General features: G+C 50.3%; 2 protein-coding genes across 7 annotated transcripts in view; one reads left to right on the forward strand and one right to left on the reverse strand.

Moving 5' to 3' along the window:
• Positions 1–24,420, forward strand: part of STX6 (syntaxin 6) — an 87,408-nt gene that overhangs the window by 16,187 nt on the left and 46,801 nt on the right. Inside the window, exons 5-8 of one of the 3 annotated variants that reach the window (XM_036343173.1) lie at positions 1,198–1,323; positions 2,558–2,664; positions 3,795–3,889; positions 7,693–7,775. In XM_036343173.1, the coding sequence (XP_036199066.1) occupies positions 1,198–1,323; positions 2,558–2,664; positions 3,795–3,889; positions 7,693–7,760 (396 nt within the window). In that variant the 3' untranslated portion in view covers positions 7,761–7,775. The other 2 variants (XM_036343172.1, XM_036343174.1) reach the window with 2 other exon arrangements.
• The window catches only part of KIAA1614 (KIAA1614 ortholog), a 38,724-nt gene continuing 34,334 nt past the window's right edge, over positions 20,031–24,420 (reverse strand). For 2 of the 4 annotated variants that reach the window (XM_036343166.1, XM_036343164.1), the window contains 2 exons: positions 24,096–24,280; positions 20,031–21,208 (listed from right to left, as the gene is read on the reverse strand). In XM_036343166.1, coding sequence (XP_036199059.1) covers positions 21,015–21,208; positions 24,096–24,280 — 379 coding nt within the window. In that variant the 3' untranslated portion in view covers positions 20,031–21,014. Of the gene's footprint in view, positions 23,263–24,095; positions 24,281–24,420 lie in introns of those variants that run through there. The other 2 variants (XM_036343165.1, XR_004973264.1) reach the window with 2 other exon arrangements.

Raw genomic sequence — 24,420 nt, forward strand, 5'->3', positions numbered from 1 at the left:
GGGCAGAGCCATCCGAAAAAATCCTTGGTCTGCTTTATACCTGAGATAGTCACTGTCCAGCCTTTTGATTGGACTGAGGCGCTGGTCTGCTGGGAGCTCTCAGGCATCCTGATCCTGCCCTCATAACCATCTGGAATTATGCTCTGTATCCCAGGATTCCCCGAGCCTTGTCCTTGACTGTGGCCGTTTGACTGAATTCACCCCTGAAAGTCAAGGGAGGTCAGTGTCGGCATTGAGGGGCTATTGGAGGGCTTTTCAGACAGAGAACCAAGTAATCAGTGAGGCTTTTAACAGTCCCAGAGATAAACAGTAGCTGGGACAAAGATCTGGCAACTCTGTAAGGAAAAAGAATCGTGGTCACCCCAGGAGCTGGTCCACGTGCAGGGCTGGGTGAGCAGTTACTTTACCAGCTTGTCAGAAAGGCTTGCGGGGATCCTGGTCAGCCTAGACAGAGCTCATATCCCTGCCCGCCTCTTCATGTATGGAAGACAGTCCCAAACTTCTCCTTTCCTTGCTACAAACTTCCTCGAATTCCTACTGGGGAACCTGCCCCTGGCATCTGAGGGCCCTGGTGGCGATACTGACACGGGTCAGGCACCCATTGTGGCCGTACCTGCCTGGTGATGCAACGCCCAGTTCCCGTCTGTGAGGCTTGTAGCCTTTTAGTTCAACTGAGGGGCATTTGGATTTATTCATGGGTTAAATTGAACAGACATTGATGGTTCTTATACCTTCTGTGTGTGAGACTATGACTTAGCTTCTTATCATTCTAGGACTCTCTCTCCCCCCTTAAAAAAACAAAAAACAAACAAACTAAAAACCTCTTGGGTCACAGGACTGTAGGTCTCTGGAATCCATGGGACTGGAACATGGGTCTCTGGAACTTCCGAGGGTGCTAGGCAGAGCTGGCCTGGAGGCTGGGTGCTCTCAGATTGTAAAGCTGTGTATAGGTGGGCGTTTGTCGATTTAAAGTTGACATTTGCATTTTAATGGGACAAATCCCATTGGTGAGTCCCACTGGGAGAGTGTGGAGACAGTGCCCTTCCTGGCATCCCTTAAATCGGACCACGCAGGCACCAACCTGTACCACTATGAAGGCGGCCCTGGGGAAGTCGATGGTGAGCAGGAGAACGCTTTATGTCGGTGATGGAGCACTTGCTCAGAAAGTAACCGCTTGTTTCCCCTTCCCTCTCGCAGGCACTGCTGGGAGACAGCGGTGGCCAGAAGTGGAGCACAGGAACCCCGGATAAATACGGGCGCCTGGACCGGGAGCTCCAATTAGCCAACTCCCACTTCATCGAGGAGCAGCAGGCACAGCAACAGGTACTGGGAACCCGCTGCTGAGGACTGAGATGTGGAGGCGGGCCCCTCCCTGGGTCCTCGGCCAGCCAGGGGGCTCTGTTGTTAGGACAGGCAGGTTGGACCAGGGCTTGCCCTGCGGCTGCCTGTGTCTGCCTGTGCAGTGATTGCATATATCAAGGGTTTCTGAAGCCCCCTCTACAGCACGGCTCTTTCACGAGAACCAAGCTTGATTAGGTCTCTGAGGAAAAGCAGACCAGACCTCCAAAACTGACAGACAAGGCCACTGGTTTAAAAACAAACAAAAGAACCCGTCTTCCCCCACCTCCACTCATATATTCAGTCTCTTGTTCATTTCAACAAAGGCACACTTTCAGAAGCATTGAGTCCTTTTTTTTTTCATCAAAAATCATTACTGGTTCCATTATAGATGAAAATGGTTGCTTGAGTGGAGGTGAAGGGTAGAAGGAAAGGGAGGTTGATTATCTCTGTGTTGTTGCTTTTGACGTGTAGTTGGAATAAAAGGAAACTAATAATAATATACCTGAGGATTTGAAGATTATCTACCATTGAAGCTCTTGGTTCTTAAATATTGTGTTATATATATATATTATATAGGCTATATGTTCTTTTGCCATTAGCATGTTTGCTTAACCAGCTGTCTGCTTAAATTGCTATTAACCAAGCAAATTTAAAAAAATAAAAATAAAAAGGAGGACGCTCCCACACAGTAAATGAAACATTTATCATCCAGCAATTATCCTTGAGGTAACTTACTGTCACAGGCCGCCTCTGTGTGTCCTTGAGGAGGGCGGAAAGGACTCTGTGTGTGTGGTTTTCCCACGTCCAGAGCTTTGCCAGACGCTCTGTGTTTAAGTCAGCTGTGGATTGAGACTCTGACCCCGGCACTGGCTTCCTCTGCCCAGCATCCCCGTGTCTCCGTGATCACTGCACAGGTGCTCTTGGCCATTGTCTGGTCCCTTGTTGGACTCCAGCCAACAAGAATCAATCTCTCTTGGTGGCTTTAAGCCCCGCTGACTGTTCACAGTCGGATCAGCAGGAGATATCAGAAGCTTGACAATCCAGCCTTTGGAGCAGTGTGTTCTCAGAGGCGCCGGTCTGGTCCTTTGATTTCTGGGCTTTGCGTCTGAATGAGAATTGTCCCAAGTTGGCAGAGAAGGTAGCAGCTGCTGGAGTGCTGGGCTTGGGCCAGGTAAGACGGCTTTTAATTGCTTGTTTCCCATTTCTCTGGCACCAGCTGACCGTGGAGCAGCAGGATGAGCAGTTGGAGCTGGTCTCTGGCAGCATCGGGGTGCTGAAGAGCATGTCCCAGCGCATCGGAGCGGAGCTGGAGGAACAGGCAGTGTGAGCACGAGACGCCCCTCTCGGGGCCATGAAATTGAGGGGAAGGGCCATCTTACAGGACCCCTAACAAGCCTGACCGTTACGTGACTAGTAAAACCCAAACTATTTCATTTATAGCTACATCTTTATTGTTTTATAGACTTGCCCCTCCAAAAGAAGCAGATTGTCAGTTAAATTATTCAGCAGGGTTTGGGCAAAGTTATGATGATTATTATTATTTTTCAACACCTGCAAAAACACAAATTCCTCTGAGCAGGTACTTGAAGTGTGGTTGGGACTGGGAAACAGACATGTAATCTGGAGATTTGTGTCCTGCAGAGGATCGGACATGAGCTACTGTTATCATCCCACGACTCTCCCACTACATCTTACATTTCAACTTCATGAGAAAAGCTTAAAAATTTAACTCCAGTTAATACAAAATATTCCCCTTCAAACATCAAACGTAAAACTACACCGGGAAATGTAGCTGGAGTTGTTTTTTCCTTCAGCACAATCTTTTTTAACTCTGAAGGATGACATCAAAATTTTTAAATGCTACTACATAATACCTTTACCATTTTATAATCTTTTTTATGAAGAAAAAAGATAATCTACTAGAATATATCAGAAAGTCTTCTATCTCAATTTTGTGTTCAGTGTTATACATTCATTTATTATAAGTTCAAACCGGGCACTTGTTAGGGAGGCCCTGGGTATCATAGAGGAGCGAACAGAACAGTCAGTGTCTCTGCCATCAGAGAGCCTCCCATTTACTGGGTAGACTGGCTATTATGTAAATGAATGCAAGTCACGCATTGGTGACAGAGGAGGGGGACCTGCTGTGAGGGGGAAGTGCATGGTGCCTTGAGAGCCCTGGCTTAGCCCAAGCTCAGAGTTCTCTGCAGAAATATTCACGTGTGTGATTATGGGGACTGCCGCAGGCCCTGCTGAGGCGCTGTTTAAATTCCAAAAATTCTGAATTAAGAAACATATCTGTCCCAGATAATAGATTGGGGGCTTGAATCCCAGTGTTGCTGGCTGATGTTTGCTAAAACTAAGGCCTAGGCCCTGACCGAATCCCACGGCCCATGCATCGCCCAGGCTGTGTGCTTACCCGCTGCCTTCCCCACACCCGCTTCTCTCTCTAGTATGCTGGATGATTTCTCCCACGAGTTGGAGAGCACTCACTCTCGGCTGGACAATGTGATGAAGAAACTGGCAAAAGTATCGCACATGACCAGTGGTATGTATGGTGCTTAATTGTAGGAACAGTCTCGGGGGTTCTCGCACGGCGTGCCCATTCAGATCCCTTTCCTGTGGCACATTTTCCCACAGCTGGTTGGTGGTTGGTGGCCTTTCTCCTGGTGGAGCCACTTGCTTGCCAATTACAAAATCCTTTTTTCTTTTCTTTTTTTCCTATTTCCTTGCCAAAATGGGGAACTTATTTTAAAATAGTAATTAAGGAGCCAGTTACTGTTTCTCCTGGACTGGCTTCATTGAAAGGAAAACCCTACCATTTCAGAATAAGATGCCCTGGCAGATCTAATTTAAATAGTTTATATTTAACTCCACCCTGAAACATTCCAGCAAATTTGCACCAGGATGGGGATGAAAAAGTAACATCTTTCAAATTAGTTACTATATAGGAAGATGTGTTCCAGTGACTATTTTATTACTGCAACTGATGTCCCCTATTACAGAAGAAATAACATGTTTTAAATCAAAGAAAATGCAGGATTTCTTTTTTTTCTCTTTACTTGATGGGGGTGGGTTGGCGAAAGGAGGAACTGAGATATGCCTTGAGGTAATTTAAGTATTCTTGAACCAAAACACCGCCTCCCCCATGAGAACTTCCTGTTTCTTGACACCTCGTTTTCCTATTGGTTTCCTGGTCAGGTACATGGCAGAGAGTCTAATAGTTTAGCCTTTTGAGGCAAAATTTAAATATATGTATATATTTGCTTTTCAGCAGTTTAACTCATAGTCAAGTTACATTAACAGTTCTCTGGGCCTCAGTTTCTTACTGATTAAAAATTAGGGTGATGCCTGGCTCTTAAGGTCATTGTGAGGATTAAATGAGATAGTAATAATTAATGTTTAGCAGTGTCTCCCATGTATTTTAGTACTTAGTAAATGTTTATTTTAAAAAATCATAAGACAGGAAGAAGATGGCCCTAAGGGGCAATGACCTGGTATGTCTAAAACCAAGGGAAGCTCATAGCGAGGCTTATTTCCTTCTTTCTTCCCAGGATCAAGTGTGTTTGTGCTTCTAGGAGGCTCGTCATTGCCTGAAGCAGGCACAACTTAGTTCATCTTTGACACTTTGAGAGAGAGATTTGCAAAGTGGTTTTTTTCTGATTCCCTCTGCTCTCTCCTCTTCCACCCTAACCCCTCTGTTTAAAAAAAAAAAAAAAAAAAAAAGCGTTAATGAAGTATTATATAATCAGTTTAAACACCAGCCCTCTCACTAGTGTATGTATTAGTCGCAGTCAAGTAGCTACTTCAGCACCAGTTTTGTTTGGGGAAGAGCAAACGAACAAAGATGCTCTGTATCTGTGCTTCCCGGCATTCCGGGTATGAATAATTTAGAAAAGTACTTGCATTGTGATAAGCTGTCCAGTGTGTATAAATAGCACCGAAACTTGCTTATGTTTTATTCTACTTTCTCCCGAACGAAAGGTTTGGGAAGCAAAGTAAGAACTTTACTTATATTTGTCTAGGAAAGGGAGCCAGGGAACAGAGCATTTGGCCTGAAAGGCCCTTCAGTTTGGACAGCTCGCCTGTGGTTTTCATTCCCATCCTTGCTTGCTGCCCGGGAAAGATTGTCCAGGGCCTCCTGCTTGGTGGTGTCTGTTTCAGTTTGAGGACACGGCAATTTGTATTTGTCTCCGTCCTCCTTAACTTTTAGGAAAGTTTACTGCTTTTTCATCAAACCTGTACATACAGAAAGTATATTAAGACACGCTGAAGTTTGATTAGGCAGTAACTGAACACACGTCCCACGGTTCTTGAAAGCCCGAACATCTGGGCTCCCATGGCCGGCTGCTTACCCAAGAGAGACACCATCTTGTCATTTTCCTACCCGATGTACATTCTTTTAGGTAGATGCCAGGGTTTCCTTCCCCCCACTTTCTGAATTCTACTGTTCATCTTTTCTCTTTAGGGGAGGAAAATATTTTGGGAGGAAAAAAAACCTACCACTGGTGTTCCCTTTGTTCCCTGCGCTCTTTGAGGCAAGTGGTTAGGACTTTTCACTCGAGGTCCCAAAAGCCCTGTGCTTAGTCCCACCCCTTCTCTGGAGAAGTCAGCTCAGATAACAGTACCCTGAGGTTACCTAGTTCATGCTTCATAGAAGCAATTTACCACGTCAAAGGAGCATGGCTTTAAAGAGCATTTCTGGGTTGTGCTAGCTTGTGTGATGGATGTTCTCCTTGATGAAAACTCCTACTTAATGCAATCACAGAAGAGAAAGTGATGGTGGTGGTGGTGGGGGGGGGGGGGTGTTGATAGAAGCTAATGGGAAGCCAGAAGGTGGAAAGCTGGTCGAATGTTGGAAATCTGGTTTTGAACGTAGCAGGATGCCTGGGGGTGGGGGATGAGTGCAGGAATTAGGTGTGAGATGGGGGTGGGGTAGTTAGGAAGCAATCACCTGGAATATGGACTATTTTCAATGACAGTGGTTTTAAATTATTGTAAACATTTAAAAATAGATGAAAGAATGTTAAGTTACTGTAGTGTTCTTCACCATTGAAGTGATCATTAAACAGACTAAAAATAGCTTCTGGAGTAGGCCAACTGCCTACTTTGGAGCAGTTCTGCTTCAGAAAAGGACTTAGTGTTGCCTGTGGAAAGTCATACAGTCTAGATTCAGATCTTTTTATAATGTGATTCTCAGTAGCCATGGTGTGCTAAAATGTTCAAACAACCTGCATGGATCAGTATTCGTTGATAGTTCTATTTAAACGGAATTCTTATTTGTAGCAGTTGACGTACATTTTCACAGGCTAGTGAAACTCTTTCCTATCAGACCCCCTGTAGGAAATGGCAGGGATCTCCAATGGAAAGACCGCTTGCTTTCTACATCTTCCCAAGTTAGCCAACCATCTAGACGAGGACAGCATCCTGTGCTGTGGGCCCTAAGACTGCGTGAGGGTGTTCTTGTTCAGCTCTCACAGCAGCCCCTGTGAGGCAGCTGTTGTGGAGTCGGGACTTGGGCTGCAGCTGGGATTCCCCCCGGGGCCTGCTTGGGCCCCTCTGTCCCTCAGGGCCTCCTTGCTCTCAGCCATTTAGATGGACTCCAGCCATCTTGTTGCCTGTACCTTTTCTAAATTGTTGGTGGGGTAGAAAGTTTCAGAAAAGACAGTTCACTGTCATTCACAGAGAAGCCGTGGAGTTTTAACACAGTCACTGGTTAAGTAATCTTCTTTCTTCACTAGATGTGGTGTCATTAATCATGCTCGTGATCCCTGGAGCTTGCTTTTTCAGCTCTTCGTTTCCTGAAGTGACCAGCAGAAGCTTTCCTTCCCTTTCCATTCTCCCATAGTGCTTTGAGAACAGGACAGGATTTATTGCTTCTTTAAATGATTTTACTTTGGTGGGAGATGAAAGCAGATGGACTTTGATCTGCAATGCCAGGGCCAACACCTTTTCCAAGGATGTGGCAACCACCAGCAGAAAGCTAAGAGCCGCAGGCTTTAATTAAAGTCAGAAACACAGGTTTTAATTAAAGACTTGAGATGGGAAGCACATACTTATCACAGGGCAGCTCTTGGGGACGGCAGAGCTGCAAACACAGGTGCAGTTCAGGCCCGGAGCAGAGCAGCATCAGAGGACCAGGCACCTGGGCAGTTCAAGAGCCTCCCTGCCCCTGTCATGTGCACATTTTGTCGCTTTTCTGCTTCCGAGTGTGGCCTTAGGTTTCTTGTTGTAACTGGACAAATAATGGGTCCGCGCTGCCTGTCACTACTTGAGCCAGGTCAGCAGAGACAGGGTTGAATCACGTATGAGTGGTTAACAGAGCATGATTAATATTCCTTACAATTCTAGCTGGCTCCCCAACATTCTGTTTCTGCCCCTATCCATGTGACTGTATCTCGGGGAATGCCCGGTCCTGAGAGCTAACCCTCGTGTCCTGCCTCGCAGATCGGCGCCAGTGGTGTGCCATAGCCGTCCTCTTTGCCATCCTGCTGGTCGTGCTGCTCCTCTTCTTGGTGCTGTGACGCACAGGAACTGGGAGGAGGACAAGCAGCCCCCGGTGCCGGCTCCCACCTGCCACTCCTGGGAACACAGCCCACGCTGACTTTTCTCTGGGTGACCCCACCTTTGAGGCAGCTCCTCCGTCCAGTGCTGGAGGGGCCGGTGGGAAGAGGACCTAACAGCTTCACACTCCTGGCGCCACCTGTCCTGTCCTGAGGACAGCTTGCCTCTGCTTTGCCTCCCTGGACCTCGTTCCCCGTGGAGGGCCTCTGAGGAATCCAGAACAATTCGCAGACTCAGTAGTGTTCAGTGTTGCTCATTGCGTCCGTTCGTCTCTGGCGGCTCTTTTCTCCTGCTCAGACCCTCTCCCTGCCCAGCCGGCAGCCAGAAGGACCCTGTCGGGAATGGGGTCCTGGGTCCCCTCCGCTGCCCCTCGTGGGAGTGTTCTTTAGCCCCTGAGAGCTGGTCATTCTGGGGACAGAAGGCCCAGAAGCAGTTTGGGACAGAAAATGCAGTGGTTCTTTTTGCAGGGATGATTGCCTTTCCAGGCACATCTTTTTATGGTAAGAACTAATGGGAAATAATGAAAAGCACTGGGCTTTGGGAGTGCTAACAACTTGTGTCTTGAATTGAAGGGAGGAAGGGGAGCAGGACCCTGAGTGTGCACAGCTGAGGGAAGGGGGCAAGGTCATGGGAGGTCACAGCCTGGCTGAATTCAGGTGGCTGTCCTGCAGGCTCCTCCCCAGAGGTTCAACGTGTATTTTTAGGATGACCCTTAAACATATGGCTGCTGAGCAGCACACGAATGGATTTAGATCCTGTGGCTCTCTCTCCCCCTTGGCAGATGGGGTTGGGAATGGTTAGCACATTTATTACATTTAGTCAGAAACTGTAATGACAAAAAAGGCTAGTTCTGGACCAGGCTTTTCTAACCCTGTGAGAAATGGCAAAAAGGGGTAGGTGAAATGGTTGTTTTTTCCCTTCAGATGACAACTTGATTTTTATCCATTCAAATCACTGAGCCAATCCAAATTTAAACAACAGATGCTTCCATTGAGTTTTAGTTGCTGAGACTCTAAACTTCAAGCTTCTGGTGACTCTGCGTCCAACGTGACCATGTACATAGGATATTTTTATAACCTTCCTGACGAATAACCTAATACTGAAGCAGCAGCTGAGCAAGGCAGCCTGGCAGCCGAAGCTGCATCTTCACCGTCCTCTTTTGCACGTGGGAAGCGCAGTGACATCAGATAGAGTTCTAGCTTTGACTTCTCATTTCCTAATCTTTTGGCGTCCATTCCTAACTTTTTCAAACTTTTTTTTCTCCTTTTGTTTGTATTTCTTGGTTTTTGTTTTGTTTGGGGCTTTTATTCCTCTTTTTTTTTTTTTTTTTTTTTGTGATTTGCAATGATGTATTTGCCCAGCTAACTTTTGAATTGCACTTTTTAATAAATATTTGTAACAATTTTTTAAAGAAGGGTATTTTCTCATGTGTAGGATGCTGGTAGATAAGGCAGTCTGCATGTTGATGAAAGCTAAAAATAGATTTACAAAACTTAAAGGGTGGTTGACACCTATGTTTACACTCAATTCTATTTGATATATAAATGGTAATTTCTTTTCAAATGAGTAAAAAAAGGTAATTGTTACAAAGGGCTTGAGATGTAGGGTACTAGATTATTTGTTTTACAAAGTTTTGAGACATTCAAATAGCCTTCTATAAACTTAGAAGAGGGATAGTCCTTAGATTTGCATTAAGATATACAAGTCTTTGTTAAAACTTTTTTAAAATGTGGGCCTTGTCTTAGTGGTCTCATCTACACTCTCCACCTTCCACCAAGGAACCGGAGTCTGAATTACGTGACTGCCCTACTTAGGGGCCATGCTGTTGTCCAGATTTACCGTGTCGCGTGTGTCAGGAGGGCCTGCTGGGAACACGTCTGATCATTAATGAGCAAGACATTCCCCTGACTTCAGGGTCTAAGTTTTGAGATCATGAGGCTTAATGACTCAATGTTTGGATATATTTAGAATTGGCATGCTGACCTCACCCATTTCAGGTGTCAGCTAAACAGTGGTTATTGTAAAGCAGACTCACGGGCCGAAGCTGAATAGAGAAATATTTGGAAAGAGAACATTTACTGAAAATATAAGCACTATGTATGTTCTCCCTGTAGGCCACTGCCCTCCACCCGCAACGGAGCTGTTCCTGGGCAGCCGGCCTCGTAGTGTGGCCTCAGAGCTGGCTCTTCCCCAGTCATCTCTCTGGCCTCACTAGTTTGATCCTGGGTCTGAGCCTGTTGTGCCCGGACTGGGTGGTCCCTACAGACGAATGGTCAGGCCCCCAACCCAGATTCCAAACTAGCGCTCCAAGAGAGCAAGCCAGGCCCTAGCTGGGTCGGCTCAGTAGATAGAGCGTTAGCCTGCAGACTGAAGGGTCCCGGAATCAGTTCCAGTCAAGGGCACGTACCCAGGTTGCGGGCTTGATCCCCAGTAGTGGGCATGCAAGAGGCAGCTGATCAATGATTCTCTCTCATCATTGATGTTTCTATCTCTCCCTCTCCCTTCCTCTCTGAAATCAATAAAAATTATACAGTATATGTGCCCTGAGTGGGAATCGAACCCGGGACCTTTCAGTCTGCAGGCTGATGCTCTGTCTGTCCACTGAGCCAAACCAGCTAGGGCTGAAATCAATAAACATTTATTTAAAAAAAAAAAAAAAAGAGAAAGAGAACAAGCCAGGGCTTAGGTTATGGTTAGGCTAGACTCCCATCCTGAGGCAGAGGTGCGCTCTCCTCCCTCAGTCTTCACGCTTCATCCCGTGCCCATCATCTGGAGAACTGGCAGAATGTGATAGGTCACAGAGAGCTCAGTTTACGTTTATGGGAAGAACATCTTACTAATCAGCTGGCTTGGGAGTGAACCACTGAGACAGTCCGTCGTGGTAGGAACCCAACTGCAAACTCAAGTAACGGTTAGTTTTCAGTCTAACCTTTGATCTCGTCCTGTGGGGATTGTGAACAGTCGCCGTGTTCCCTGTGTGCCACTGCGTGCTGCAGTTGTGTGTTACATGAGCATCTTCATGCCAGAGCCCGAGGGGGAGAAACTTGGTAACTTGCCCATCATTCTCTGCTTTTAGCCAGAGTTAAACAGACTGATGGGTCTGGGAGCCAACAGCTTGGCAACTGCCCCTCTTTCTCACCTCGTGAGATTAAGGGCTGTGAAGAGAAATCCGGTCTAACTCCAACCGAAATCTGTCTGTTAAGTGCTGTACCTTCTGTATGGGAAGGTAGCAGAGCCAGGATTTTTCTTCTGGTAATTTTCCTGGCTGTAAAGTGAGCCCGGTACCTTTCCAGAGAATTCATAGCTGGAAGATCTAAGTGCTGAATGATAGATATGAGTTGCTTTCCAACTGTAGATTTTGAACTGTTCAGCTTTCCCTTATAAACTGCAGGACGAATTTGTTAACAACACAACATTCGGACCATCTAGAAAGCTGAGGTTCTAACTACCTTTAATTCTCCGTCTGTCTTCCTCTCGCTGGCATTTCTTTTCCTCCCAGATATTTTTAAGAATTTTTTTCCCCTTAAAGAGTTTTCTTTGTCCATCAAGAACAGAGAGGAGAAAGCAAAGGATTCTCACAGCCCCTCAGTCCCTCTGCGCCTTCCCTAATCAAGGTTAGTTCTGCTCACTGGGAGACTGCTGTCAGGGTCCAGTCCAGAAATCGAAAGAGTAGAGAACAGCCCTTCAGACTGGATCAGACTAGGCCAGCCCTGCTGTGACCCTTTGGGACTGAAGCCTAGTGCTGGGGTGGAAACTTCAAACCAGCTGACTTCTGGGGTTAGTGTCTCTAAGAGGCTCAGTGGACTTGCCCACTTAGTTCAGTCTCCTTGTTTCAAAGATGAAACAGTTACAGCTCCCCCAACAGACACATGAGGGTCATTTGGTGCGTTGCATCTTGGACTTGGCCCAGGGGCCACACACCTGGGACGAGCTGACCTCGGTGATGTGACTTAAGCTAGGCTGGTAGTAACTTGTCGTGTCACCCCAGCTGTTTGGTGTCGTTGGCCGTTGGACAAACACCGAAGCACCTCTGTCATGTTGCTGCCACCTACATATACATTATATGGGAGCTCTTTATGTCATAGTGTCTTTACTGATACAGATATTTGGGGAGGTGAGGAAGAAAGAAAAAGAACTTGTTTCCTTCTGAGATAAACTCACATGTTGGTGCTGTTTTCCTTCTGACGTGACCTTTGCCCTTGCCCGAGGCTATGCCATGGAGCTGTGCCTAGATGGCCCCGTGACCTGCCCCACTTGGCTTTCACATGGACATTTCATGGACCGGGTTTGCCAATTGCAGCCAGACCCTCGTGAGAAAGTGTATTTTACCATTTCTTCTAGGTTGAGTTTTCAAACCTAGAAGCCACTTGATTATTCAGGGGGTTTTGGATTAAGACCACCCAGCATCCTTATTCTCTGACCAAAGCTCCCCCGGCCCCGGCAGCAGCCAGTGCTGCACTCCAGTTAAGCTTCCTGTCACCCCTGGGGTTGGGCCAAGTTCAAGGTGGCTCTTTCCTGCTCTGTAGAAAGTAGGGTTAGCTGAGACCCACTACTGAGTGGCAGTTTCGACTCTGCAATTAAGGTCTGTTCTGGGAGAGGCAGATGTCCTCATCCTCAGGAAAACAGAGTGCCCTGTCGTCTGTGCGGGTGAGAGGCCAGCCAGGTGTCCTCGGGAAGGTGTTGCTAATAAGTTATCGGAACTGCTCGTAAATGCCATGTGCTTGTGTCCTCACTGACCAGGCTGGGAGAATGCCCAGGGTAATAGCCAGAGAGAGCGAGCTGTAGATGATTATGGATTCATTTTCTGTAAGTGAAAATATGCCTTCCCTAGCTCACTTGTTATTAAAAATTCGTGTAATTTAAAAATAGAATGTAATCCATGGCAGTGCTCAGCAGGACTAAACCGTCTATTTTTCTCGCAAGGATAAATAACCTGATAGCATTTTAATGTTAAGTAACTAGAAGGTACAAACTAAAGTGAGATCAAGGATTAAAACTGAGAACACCTGGGTGACTTCCTCTGTCCCCGACCCCCACGGAGAGTGCCGGAGCCCTGGTGCCAGACGTTTACAGCCCTCGCTGCAGGGAGAGCTCGCTCGCTTCTCTCTCTACACGGTGGGTCTCCAGGTGTGCTGTGGGACCAAGGATGCAGCATCCTCTGGAATTTGCTAGAAATATAGGTGTGCAGGCCCCACCCAGACCTGCTGAATCCCAGCCTGGGTGGGGCCAGCAGCCGCGTTTAGCAAGCCCCCCAGGATGCTCGGGGCCCCACTCCCGCGTGAGAACCACCACTGCTGTATCGGGAGGTCGGGCTACAGTGAACGCTCCCTGCAAAACAAAATACCTTCCACAGCCTTCGTTGTAATCCTAACATTAAACAAGATTTGACGACACTATAAACTTGAAAAATTTTTTAAATACTTGTGTCAAATAAAACCTCAACTAGCCATCTTTTAAAGTGATACTTTTACACCCCAAAGTCTATCAGTAATGTTTCTTTCTCCTGCACTTGAAATCATGTTATGACTGTATAAAGAATGCTATTCAGTATTAAAAGGAAACGGGGAGAACGTGATCTTTGTCCTGGGTTGTTTTTCTAAAAGTTTGGTTGGTTTTTGTTTTTATTTTCATACCTAAGCATGGCTTCTTCCCTTCCTTCTGCCCCCCCTAATAAACATGGACATGTGCATACGAAAGGCCTAGCTGCTGGAAGATCTGAATTTCTGGGCTAGAGAAAGCTAAGTTGTGGTCTGTCTGGTCAAACTAGTTATATGGATTCTCAAGTCCCAAAATAACAATACCATGTATTCAGAATATTTCCAGCACAAGAGTTTCAGTTGGGACTAGGAATCTGGGGGAGCAGAGAGACTAGGACACAAAAGGAAGTTAGTTCTTTACTTCTCCCCTCAGTGAATGTCGGCGAACAATACTGGCCATCGGATCTGCAGATGGAGGAGCCTGCCCTCAGAAGGAAGCTACATAAGCTCGCTGAGGGCAGGGATCTTGAACCCACTTGCTCTCCTCACCCTCATTCTTTAAATGAGCACCTAGGAGGTGCCAGGCACTCTTCCAAGGACTTTGTCCATATTAACATATAATACTTATATGTTCCATATAATACTGCGTGAAACTGAAGTTTATACATCTACTATTACCTCAAATCTGAAGGCAAGGAAACGGAGACACAAGTAATTTCTCAAGGTCACACAGCTGGTGAGAGGCAGAGCCACGCACTATGTCCCAGTGCCTGGCGCAAAAATTGGCTCCCCCGTGCTTCCCAAGTCCTGGCTGGATTTCCCCTCACACTGAAACAGCTGGCTTAGGGGAGGAAAGGCAAGTCCACACACTAACCGGCCTTGCTGAAGAAGTGAGTGCTGATCCTAAGAGTTACGGTTCACGTTTGAGGAGGAAGAGATTTAGGAAGGAAATGGTATATGTATTCCCTAATGAAAGCAGATCACCCCCCACCCCCCACCATGAGGAAACGTGGACTGTGGCGTGGACAAGGGAAGTGAATCTACTCATGGTTCTGCTGTGCAGCTGTCATTCAAAAGGTCCCCACTGACCAGTCTTACATAAAACTAATGTTGGAAATGTTAAAAGGCAAGGCCTGAGGCAAAAAATGGCACAGACAGGAAAGGGAGGCTTGTCCAAGTGAAACTGATACACCTCCATCCTTGGCATCTCCGGGGTGTCAGTTGTCGGGGAACAGGACCCTCGCCCCCTCCCCAAGGTGCCGACACCCAGAACCTTAGCGGCGGCTCCTGTTTGGTGCAGACACAGGCAGAATCTAAGCAAAACGCCCCCACCAATGCACCTCTCAGAGTGGGGGTGACGGGCTCTAGAAGCCTCCCTGGACTTGGGCGTGTCCTCCCAAACCCGCCCTCTGCGGCCGTGTTTCCTCTTTCCCTCTTTCCTTCCTCCCAAACCCTGCCTATGCTTTCTGTCTCCACTCACAGAAGTTCACAGTAAGACTGGTCGGCCTTTGGGAAAGGGTCATCAACTGTTCTAGGGGCAGATTTCTAAAATGTATTTCATTACAAAAATATCAATATGTCTATAGCCAACATTTGATCTGATGTGCCAGGCAGGTCTTGACCAAGGCATTAAGGACCCAATGGGGAGCAAAATACTGGGTTTAATTCTCACAGCCTATTCTCCTCCCCACTCCCCCCCCCCCCCCCCCCCAGCCCTTGGAAATACTATTGAGGCCCATCTTACACCTGAAGGCAGAGCCAGGGAGCAATGAAAAGAAATTTGCCCAAGGACACAACTAGTAAGTGCTACAGCTGGAACCCATTACTTAGCCTCCCTTAAAAGAAAAAAGACGCCATTTCAGTGGTGGCAAGCAGATGTTTCACTAAGCTGTCTTTCTAACCAGAGAAATGGTGGAGGATGGCTAAGGAGAGGAAGAGAGAGCAGAAGAGCTGTGGTACAAGCCCACGGTGGATTAAAGCACTGAACTCCTAGCCGTGCCCAAGAGAAAGCATGGCATCCTTGCCATGGATTTGACCACATCTCAAACCCTATAAGCCCACAGTGGAGTTTAAGAAGCCTGGTCAAGGCAGGTCAGCCTTGATAAAATACAGGGTTAGGCAAAAGTAGGTTTACAGTTCATATGGAAAAAGACATGCAGGGTATGAGCATTATAATAGCTTTATTAACTAAAAAGAATGTTACAATGCAACTGTAAACCTACCTTTGCCCACCACTGTATTTTGGAGCTTTTATGTGGCTGGAAATGTGTACAAGAACTGAGTTGATCTCATTGTATAAACTCAGAAAAGCCTGGAGACTCAGTCTGAGGAGCCCAGGATGAGAATCAAAGTTGTGGCATCTGGATGCTGCTGTGAGCTCCCGTGCCTGCCAACATTCCTTGTTCCTGAGATAACACCAGAGCTGATGGAGGCTGGTGAGCCTGGGGCTGGCTTTTCTGGGAAGAGTTTCTGCTCACCAGGTGGAGTGGGGCTCCTGCCTGGCGCTTCCATTGTAGCCCTTGGCACACTGGTCTGTCTCTCCACAGCTGTAGCTGACTCCCCCTGGGGATTTGGGCTTCCCAAGGGCAGGGCAGGTCTCCCCAGTGCCCGGCACCCAGCCAGACCCCTAAGGGCAGCTCCACACTGCGAGGAGCCCCTGCCTAAGCCCAGATGCAGCAGGGCAAGACAAAGGCAGGCCCGGCAGGCGGCCCGGCATCCACAGGAGAGCCCGGGAGACCCTCCAGGCCTGGCAGGGCAGCTCTGAAGGCCGGGCTCCACAGGCAGATGTCAGAGCCAATCCCAGCAGCCCCTCCTGGGGGCCCAGCACTCCGACTGGGTCAGACCTGCAGCCTGAGAGAGCTGGGCACAGCTTCTTGCCAAGGAAGGCTGCCGCCATTTCTAAGCAGGTGCTCTGGCTCTACAGGGAAAGATGGAAACTTCACAGAGGATGGGAAGGGGGAGGGGAGGGTGTCCAGCGAATAACTCCAGAACCAGCCTGGGGATTTGGGTGGGGAAATGGGTTGGGCAGATGGACCAGGGATGTCCAGTTGCTGCCAGGTAAGTTTGTCAGGATAAACAAGCAAGTCTATGTTAAAAGAACCACAACAAAGAGCCTTGGTACCAGATTCTATGGGAGCTCAGAGGAGGGGCCAAGGCCAGCACCCTGGTGTCAGGGAATGCTTGTCAGGGCAGCACCTTTGAAGGCTGCCAGGGTGGACAAGGGGAAGGGCGTTCCAACAAAGACACAGATAAGCGAAGCAATGGGGTGGGTGAAAGAATATGTGGAGCTGGCGCATGCCTGGATCGGGGAACCAATAACCCAAACTCCTGCCAATAAATAAATACTCACATGGGAATCGGGGGAGAACCAGGAAGTCCAGTCACTGCACTCCAGCCCTGGGATGGGGCCTCCTCTGGGCCGCAGGGATGTACGATCAAGGATGCCTCCTTCCCAGGGGCCAGGCACCCTTGGACCAGCACCCGGCCCCGAAGGCTTTGGTAGCCGCCAGCAGGCAGCTCACAACCCCAGGAAGCACAGGGCCAGACAGAGGGACCAGACTGCCTGGACGCCATCCCACCCCCCACCTCCAGAGCAGGGCCAGTAACAAAACTAAATCACCACTCAGGGCGCACACCTGGAAGAACCGCTTCCCAGACAAAACCTACTCTCGCCTGTGGGAGGCACTTTTTTCTAAAATGCTGGTGTCCGCCCACAAGACAGCTTTTGTGCCTCCCGACTGAACTATCCGCCCTTCCTTCCCCCAGCGGCGGACAGGTGGGGACGCCAACCCCATTTCCCTGCAGGAAAACCGAAGCCAAGCCCCTACATCGACCTTCTCGGAGGCCAGAGTCGGCGGCAGGCAAAGCGGCGAAGCCGGGGCCATGGGAGCCGGTTGTGGCCGCTGCTCTCCCCGCAGCCTGTGCGGCCCAGGAGGATCCTGGACGGGGCTCCCGGTGCGGCGAATTCCGGGAGGGCGGATGGACGCAGGCTGGGAGTTAGAGGGCCGGGTTCAAGTCCTGCCTCTGCTAATTATTGGCTATTTAACCTCTGAGTTTCCGGCTCCTAGTTTGTAGCCCGGAGATAAGGGGTCCCTCCTCGTAGAACTGCCCTAAGGTTTCAGCACTGTGTTCCTAATGTCCGCAGCAGAGCTCTGGAATATTTGCGGAGGGCACAGCGCAGTGACTGCACAGCCTGAATTCCCAGGTTAACCTTGATTCCCCAAGTTCCAGCCGCACCTGCAGTTCCTCCCTCGTGCGTGAGACCTCGGGACGCCACCCGCACCTGGTCCCCACCCCGCACCCCACGTCACCACCAGCTTTTAGTGGGAAATTCCCAGACTCTGGCCCTCTGGCCCTTCTTCCCTGTGAGATCCTCAAGGGCAAAATCAGGGTGCCTTCCTCCCAGCAAAGTGTCTTGCATGTAGGGGATGGGGTGGACCGGACTTCGGGCTCTGTCTGTGCCCAAGGCCCATCTCTGCCCCCACGGAGACGAGGGACCGGGACTGGAGGCAGCAGCGGGGGGTGGCAGGGCGCCAGGACCAGGGCTGCAGGGCCAGCGAGGCCTATACCTCCCGGGTGGCCGAGTGCCTGGGATGGCGCAGGGACACCCGCATGGGAGTAGCCTCTTGTGGAAGGTGCAGGCGACTGGATCCAGGACAGGTGGCTGCAGGACGTTGCCGGTGCACAGTCACTGGCCCGCAACAGACCCAGGGCACCTACCTGGTGCAGGCCTTGCCTGCCTAGGGACGATGCCCCCCCCAAAAGCAAGTTAAAACAGGCGTCAGTGGGGGCGCAGTCTGCCCAGGACTGCCAGGCTTCTTGCTAGTGGTGTCTGAACTTGCTCTAAGGATACTGACTTGTATGAGGCCAAAGTTGGTGCCACTGGTGTGAATCGAGGTCTGGACACACAGAGCACCACGAACTGCCTTGTGGTGGGGGTGGGGAATAGGTGAGGCACAGGAAACAGCCACACCTTTGCACTTCATTCATTTTCGGTGCCACACCTCCTTTCCCTTCCCCTTCTTGCTAGTTCCCACTCATTTTACAGAACCTGCGTGGCACACCTCCTCATAGGCCTCCCTCCCCAGGTGACCCCTGACCCCTCCCAGGCTCCTTACCCCACGTCCCCAGGTGCCAGCTTCCCTTGCTGCACACACCCGGCCTTGTGGTAAGGGTTGAGCGTCTTTCCTAGATTCTGGCAGCTTGAGGTAGAGCCCGTCTTTCTCATCAACCTGAGCTCCTGCCTGGCACATGGCCGGGCTCCTAGTTCTAAGTGAGGGTTCTGGCGGTCCTGTGGGCGATACCAGGCTGGACCCTAGGCAGCAGAGATGGGAAAGGTCAGAAGGACACCTGGAGGAGCCAAAGTCCCCTCCCACCTAGACAAGACATGGCCCTGACATGCTGTACCTTCTTGGAATTAGAGCAAGGCACGGCGACCTCACACAGTCCCAAGTGCCTCTCCCCTTCTTCCTTCTCTTTACTTCTTCCCCCTTCCCCTCATTTCTATGCAAATGAGGAATCCATGTTTGCACAGCCTGATTGGTCCAAATAGCACTGTCCTGATTGGTTATTATGGAGCTACTCTGATTGGTCAACAAATATACAAATGAGGCTACAACTGTGCAGTTCTGATTGGACAGGGCAAGTCTCAGTCCATTGGTTGAAATAGGATTCCAGATTTGGCTCAGACTGCAAGACCACAATGCAGGAAGCTTGGCACCTCAGTCTGTGGCTTTTCTCTGACATGCAGTGTGCAAGACAGGCCTCGGTAAACAATGGCTGCTAGGCTCGATTATGAATTTGGGCCCTGCTAACCATGAGGAGTCCTTTTTGGAAGGTATACTTCTTGGGTCAACATGTAAAGGCAAGGAATTGGCGTATAGGAGCCACCAGGGTTTCCCTATGCCTGCCTGTGGTTTCCTGTTATGTGGGGCCATTTCTATACTTTGGGGGCCCCAGGTTGGTCTGTGAGGTGTCCCAGTCCCTCCTCACACCCTAAAGACCCAAGTACTTGTTTCTTTGGTCCCTCTGCTCACCTGCTAGAGCCTTCCCATTCTTCTTTCATCTCCTACTGCAGGTCAGCCCAGCCTCCCCCTCCTGCCATGCTGTGAGGCTCTGGGGGCCCCCCTCACCCCCTAACCTCCAGGGGCAGTAAGGAGGGGTTTTAACTGGCTCCTGTGCATAATACCCTAGAATGGGAGAGTACTCACACTCCACAGGATTGCTGCCTCCTCTCCTCATCACCTTCCTCTTAGGCCCCATGCCTCCTTCAGTGACTTTGCTCCCTGAGAGCTGCTTAACACTCATTTTAACTGTGTTTGTTTTTAACCATAGTCTGCACCCGGCCAAGTTCTAAAACAGCCAGTTGCACCTATTCAAGGCCCCTTAGCTTCATTCCACCTCCTGCTCATAAATGTGCTTTGCCAGGACTCCTCTCCCAGCCCTAGGACTGACCCTGGAGGTTTCTGCATCTACACTGTCACCCCAACCCCAGGTGCCTGCCCAGCCTCCCCCTCAGGCATGCCCAACACAGGCCACTGCGGTGCCCTTGTCCTCCCTTCTCCTCCCCCACCCAAACCCCTGCTGACAGCTATTAAAGGTCAAGCGAGCGAGTGTGCAGCCCAAAAGATAGCAACTCAGGATAGAAGCTTCAGCTTTGGCTTTTAATAAATTAAAACGGACACATGGCCACCCACTAACCCTTTGGGCAGTGTTCAGTCCTAGAAGAGGGGAGTGACCAGGTGGGACAGCCCATCTTCCGGGCCTGTGCCCGGCCTTCTCCCTGTGGGTTGGCGTATCCAGAGCTGCTGTCAGGGAGTCTGGACAGAGAGCTTGTGGCTGAGAATTGTGTGGCCCTAGCTGCGGCCCAGTGTCCAAGCTCAATAGAAGGAAGACAGAGGCCTTCCTGGCCAGGTGGCTCTGGTAGCTCCAGCCTCGCTCTGGGCAGAGGCAGAGGCAGAGGAAGGGCAGTGGGGACGGGGCAGATCTGGCCAGTCTCACTGGCCACAGCTGCACCTCCCTGAAATTGGTCTCAGTTTCCTGCCCCCCCCCCCCACTCCCAATCTTATATATTACAAAAAATTTGTAATATTCTGGCTACCAGGTCACATTTCCTAGATGTTTTCACACCAGACCACATGTTCCAATTTTTGATTTGGAATATGGGGTCAATGGCTACAAGGCTGTTACTCGAGGACACTTTTCCCATTCCTGGAAAAAGAGCAAAGGTGTGGAATGGGAGCGGGGAGAACGAGATGGGAAGAGGCAGGCTCCAGGCCGATATGGCCCAGCACTGTCTTTGGTTCGGGAGTGTTGGAAGCTGCAGGAGCCCTTGACAAGGAGTGGGATGGGACCTGAAGGTGAGGCGACGCTCGGGGACCAGCTGAGTGATTCAATGAATCTCTTTCCTCCCCCTGCCAACAAAGGTGCAGGAAGCTGTTGACACCACCCCAGGCCCGGGCACCCGTATTTTCTTCTCCTTTCTTTGCACAAATTACATCCTTAAACAAAATATCCAAGTAGGCTCCTTCCCTCTCCCAAGTAGCTTTGTGCAGCGCATTCCCAGTCACCCCTCCCCCCAGGGCGCTTCATGGCTTCTGAGGGAGTGACATTGAGGCCCAGAGCACCTCTGAGTCACCGTGGGATGGGCCTCTGCCTCAGCACACGGAGTGACAAGCTCTCTGCATGGGTCAGGAGCTCCTCAATGTGAGCCAATCCCAGTCCTGCAACCTTGGCCCCGTTCACCTCCAGGATCTCATCCCCCACCCCCAGCAGCCCCGAGTACAGCTTGGCCGTACTTGCATCAGCCATCTCCTGCACGTAGAAGCCTGCAAAGGAAAACAGGAGAACTTAACAAGTGAAATGAGACATGCATCTCTGGCATGCTGACCAGGTGGGTGCTGTTTTTGGTGGGGAGAGGGGCAGGGGCAGGTGCTCATACAGGGCACTTCTGCTCGCGCACACGCACACACACATACACACACACACCCTCATTATTCCCACTCAAAATCACTACTTCATATATAGATATGGTAGAACTTCATTTCTCCATCTCCTCTTTTAAAATGCCCTAGTGCAAATAATGCTTTCAGCTGTAATGGTTCACATATACTCCAGTGTGAATGAGCTAATCTTAGCTTTTTCTGAGATGAGCTTTGATTGTAGAATAGGAAAATAATGTTTAAAAATTAGGAAAACGACCTACGACGTGTCCGGCACAGTGCTAAATGGCACTCACACACAAACTCCACTGCTGCCCTCAAGTCGCCGAAGCGGGGGGAAGGCATCGCTGAAGTAGCTGAGGTCCAGTCCAAGCCTGGCTTGCTTCCTGGTATTGTCTAGGGCTAGCCCTGGCCTCAGTCTTCCCCAAATTTAAAGACATGGTGCCTCCCTTTTCCCTTCTTCACCCCACCCCCCACCGCCCCCGAGAGGCCCTGCCTGGCCAGTGTGACCATTCCGAGGTCTCCAAAGTGCATCGGGAGCCCTGGGAGAACCCACTCCTCCCCTGGGTCTGACTCAGAGAACCCACGTTGGTGGGACAGGCTCTGTGGGGCCTCAGGGCTGGATAGGCCGGGTGACCCTCGCCTCTCCTGGCCACACAGGAGAGGGTTCCCCTCTCAGCAAAACTTATGCTGAAAACCTTTCAAACCCCTTCAGCTGCTTCCACTTACAAGGTTAGAGGAGGGGCAGGCTCTTCCAGGGAAATCTGGTGAACACAGGTGTCTGAGGGCACCAGCCCAGGTCACTGGGGGGCCGCAGGGGATGATTGACACCGGCAGAATTCATGGGGGGAGGGGGGTGTTGGGGGGGACTTTGCGAGGCCTCAACGCCCTCCCTGCTGCCAGCCCAGGCTCAGCTGGCTCCCTCCACACTGAACAGCTGCCTGTGCATCACTCCCCACCTCCTCTTCCTGGAACCAGCTTCCTTAGAAGGGACACGAAAGGGCCACTTGCCCTGTTTCTCAGTCTCTGACCTAAAGCCATTTAACACATCTCGGACCAGTGGGAACTCATCTCTCTGATCCATGCGGCCCAACTCTGGCCCCAGCAGTCAAGCTTTCCAGAGCCCACTCTGTGGAATTTGGGTTTGAATGTACATTGAAATCTCCTCTGAGGCACCTGAGGATTTGTAGCTCTGGGTTTAGCAAATCCGATTTTTTTTCAAGTTCCCTGTCCCTGGGCTGAGGTGGGGAGCCCCTTTCGGTGTTTCTCAGTCACCCCTAGCCTTTCCTGAGAGGCTGTCTCCCCCCAGCAAGGTACATCTGTCATCTTGATTGCACAGGCTTCTATCTCTCAGGCCCTGTCTTCTACCTCTGCCATCTGGGTGTTTGAACTGCTTGCTGGCCTGTCTGCATGTTGGAAAAAGGCAGGTAAAATAGGGAGGGGTAATGCCTGTAGAAATGGCTGCTATACAGCAGGATGTGAGGTGGGGAGTGTTGAGAAAACCCAAAAGAATGCAGCCAGAGACAGACCAGACACTGATGTCACGCCAGCCATTTGGGGGAGACTCTGGGGTAGGTTTTACAACTGAAAGTCATGACAAAAATATGACAGAGAGACTGCTTTGTAGGCATTTATTGGCTGCTGGACACGGCCTTTGCTAAGGATTTATGCTCCTTATGTTGCATTAGAAGCAGAAGACAAAGCCTGCTATTCTCTCATGCTTGTATAGAATCGGATGTGGTAGCCAGCAAGTTAGCACCAGCATCTTGACTCTTTAGGAAGGATTGCAAACCAACCCCAGCCCACAGAGCCACTGAGGCCCAGGAAAAAGGACTCTTGGCTGCGGGAGGACGGCGTGTGGTCAGGAGGCCCTGTTCCGCATGCATGGGGATCTCTGTGACATCCGGCGGCTAGCTGCAGCAGTAGAGGCAGGACACCACCTGGGCAGGACAGGGAAGAGCTCTCACCAACCAGGTGAGGGAGCCTGGGAGAGTGGGCCAGGGCAGAGCCCGAGGAGCCCTTGGTGATTACAGACCCCTGCCCATCCGAACTCCATGACAGGTGATGGGGGAGGGGATCCCACTGCCTACAGAGGATCCTAAAAGGACTTTTGGGGAGTATGGGGGGCCGAGTACATGCTTGGTTGTGTATGATCTCACACTGACAGATGATGCCAGTCCCCATCTGGAATTCTGCTCCCCAAATACATTCTCTTTCTGAGGAGGGAAGTGAAGAAAAGCGCCAGGCACTTTTCTCCGTACGCCACCGAATGCTCCTTCTGACTCCGCCAGGGTCTGGGAGCCAGGATGCCTGAGAACCTAACCCTCGGGAGCCAGCTCTGAGGGAGGGGCCTGGATGCACAGACAGGCAGGCACATTCCGCGTGCCCAGACACACTCAGCAGCTGGAGGAGGGAACCATTTAAACACATCGGCCACATCAAAGGACTGCCTCTGAGAACTGGCAAGCACAGAGTCTCCCTCTGGCTCCCCAGTGAATAGTTGGCCTTCAAGATTCTGATTTTAAGAATGTCATCAGACAGCAGAGGGACAGTGGGGTCAGGCCTGCCAAGAGCTACTTCCCCCGCCCCCAGCAGCCCCATACCTTGACTCTTCAGAAAGAGCCCCTGTGGGGAGAACTCTAGTCCTTTTGATAAGAGGTTCTCTGAGCCCAGAGCTCCACTGCTCAGCCAAAGACCAGAAAAAAACTCTGATCACCAGTGTGGTTTGCTAAGGTCCCAGGGCTGTGGGGCCCAGAAAGCGGAGGGAGTGTACCTGAGTCCCGGCGCCCATTCCCGGAGGCCACACAGAAGCCAAAAGTGCCCTCTGGGGAGCGTTGCAGCTGCAGCTGGCTGGTGCCGTCTGGGAACACCTCCACCACGTGGCCTACTGTGCGGGCCAGGCTGGGGGCACCCACATCCTCCACGCTGAGCGCACGCCGGGGCGGGGCCTTGGCTAACCTGCATGGGGACCGGAGACAGAGTGAGGGCGATGAGGGCTGGCACTGGGCTCCAGCCCCTTGGCTTAAAGAAGACTTGCCTCTCCACTGACGGCTGGGGCTCCAGCATGAAGAGCCTGCTAGGGCCGAGACTGGCACCCC

Source organism: Myotis myotis, unplaced genomic scaffold, assembly GCF_014108235.1.
Source record: "Myotis myotis isolate mMyoMyo1 unplaced genomic scaffold, mMyoMyo1.p scaffold_m19_p_18, whole genome shotgun sequence".
Lineage (NCBI taxonomy): Eukaryota > Metazoa > Chordata > Mammalia > Chiroptera > Vespertilionidae > Myotis > Myotis myotis.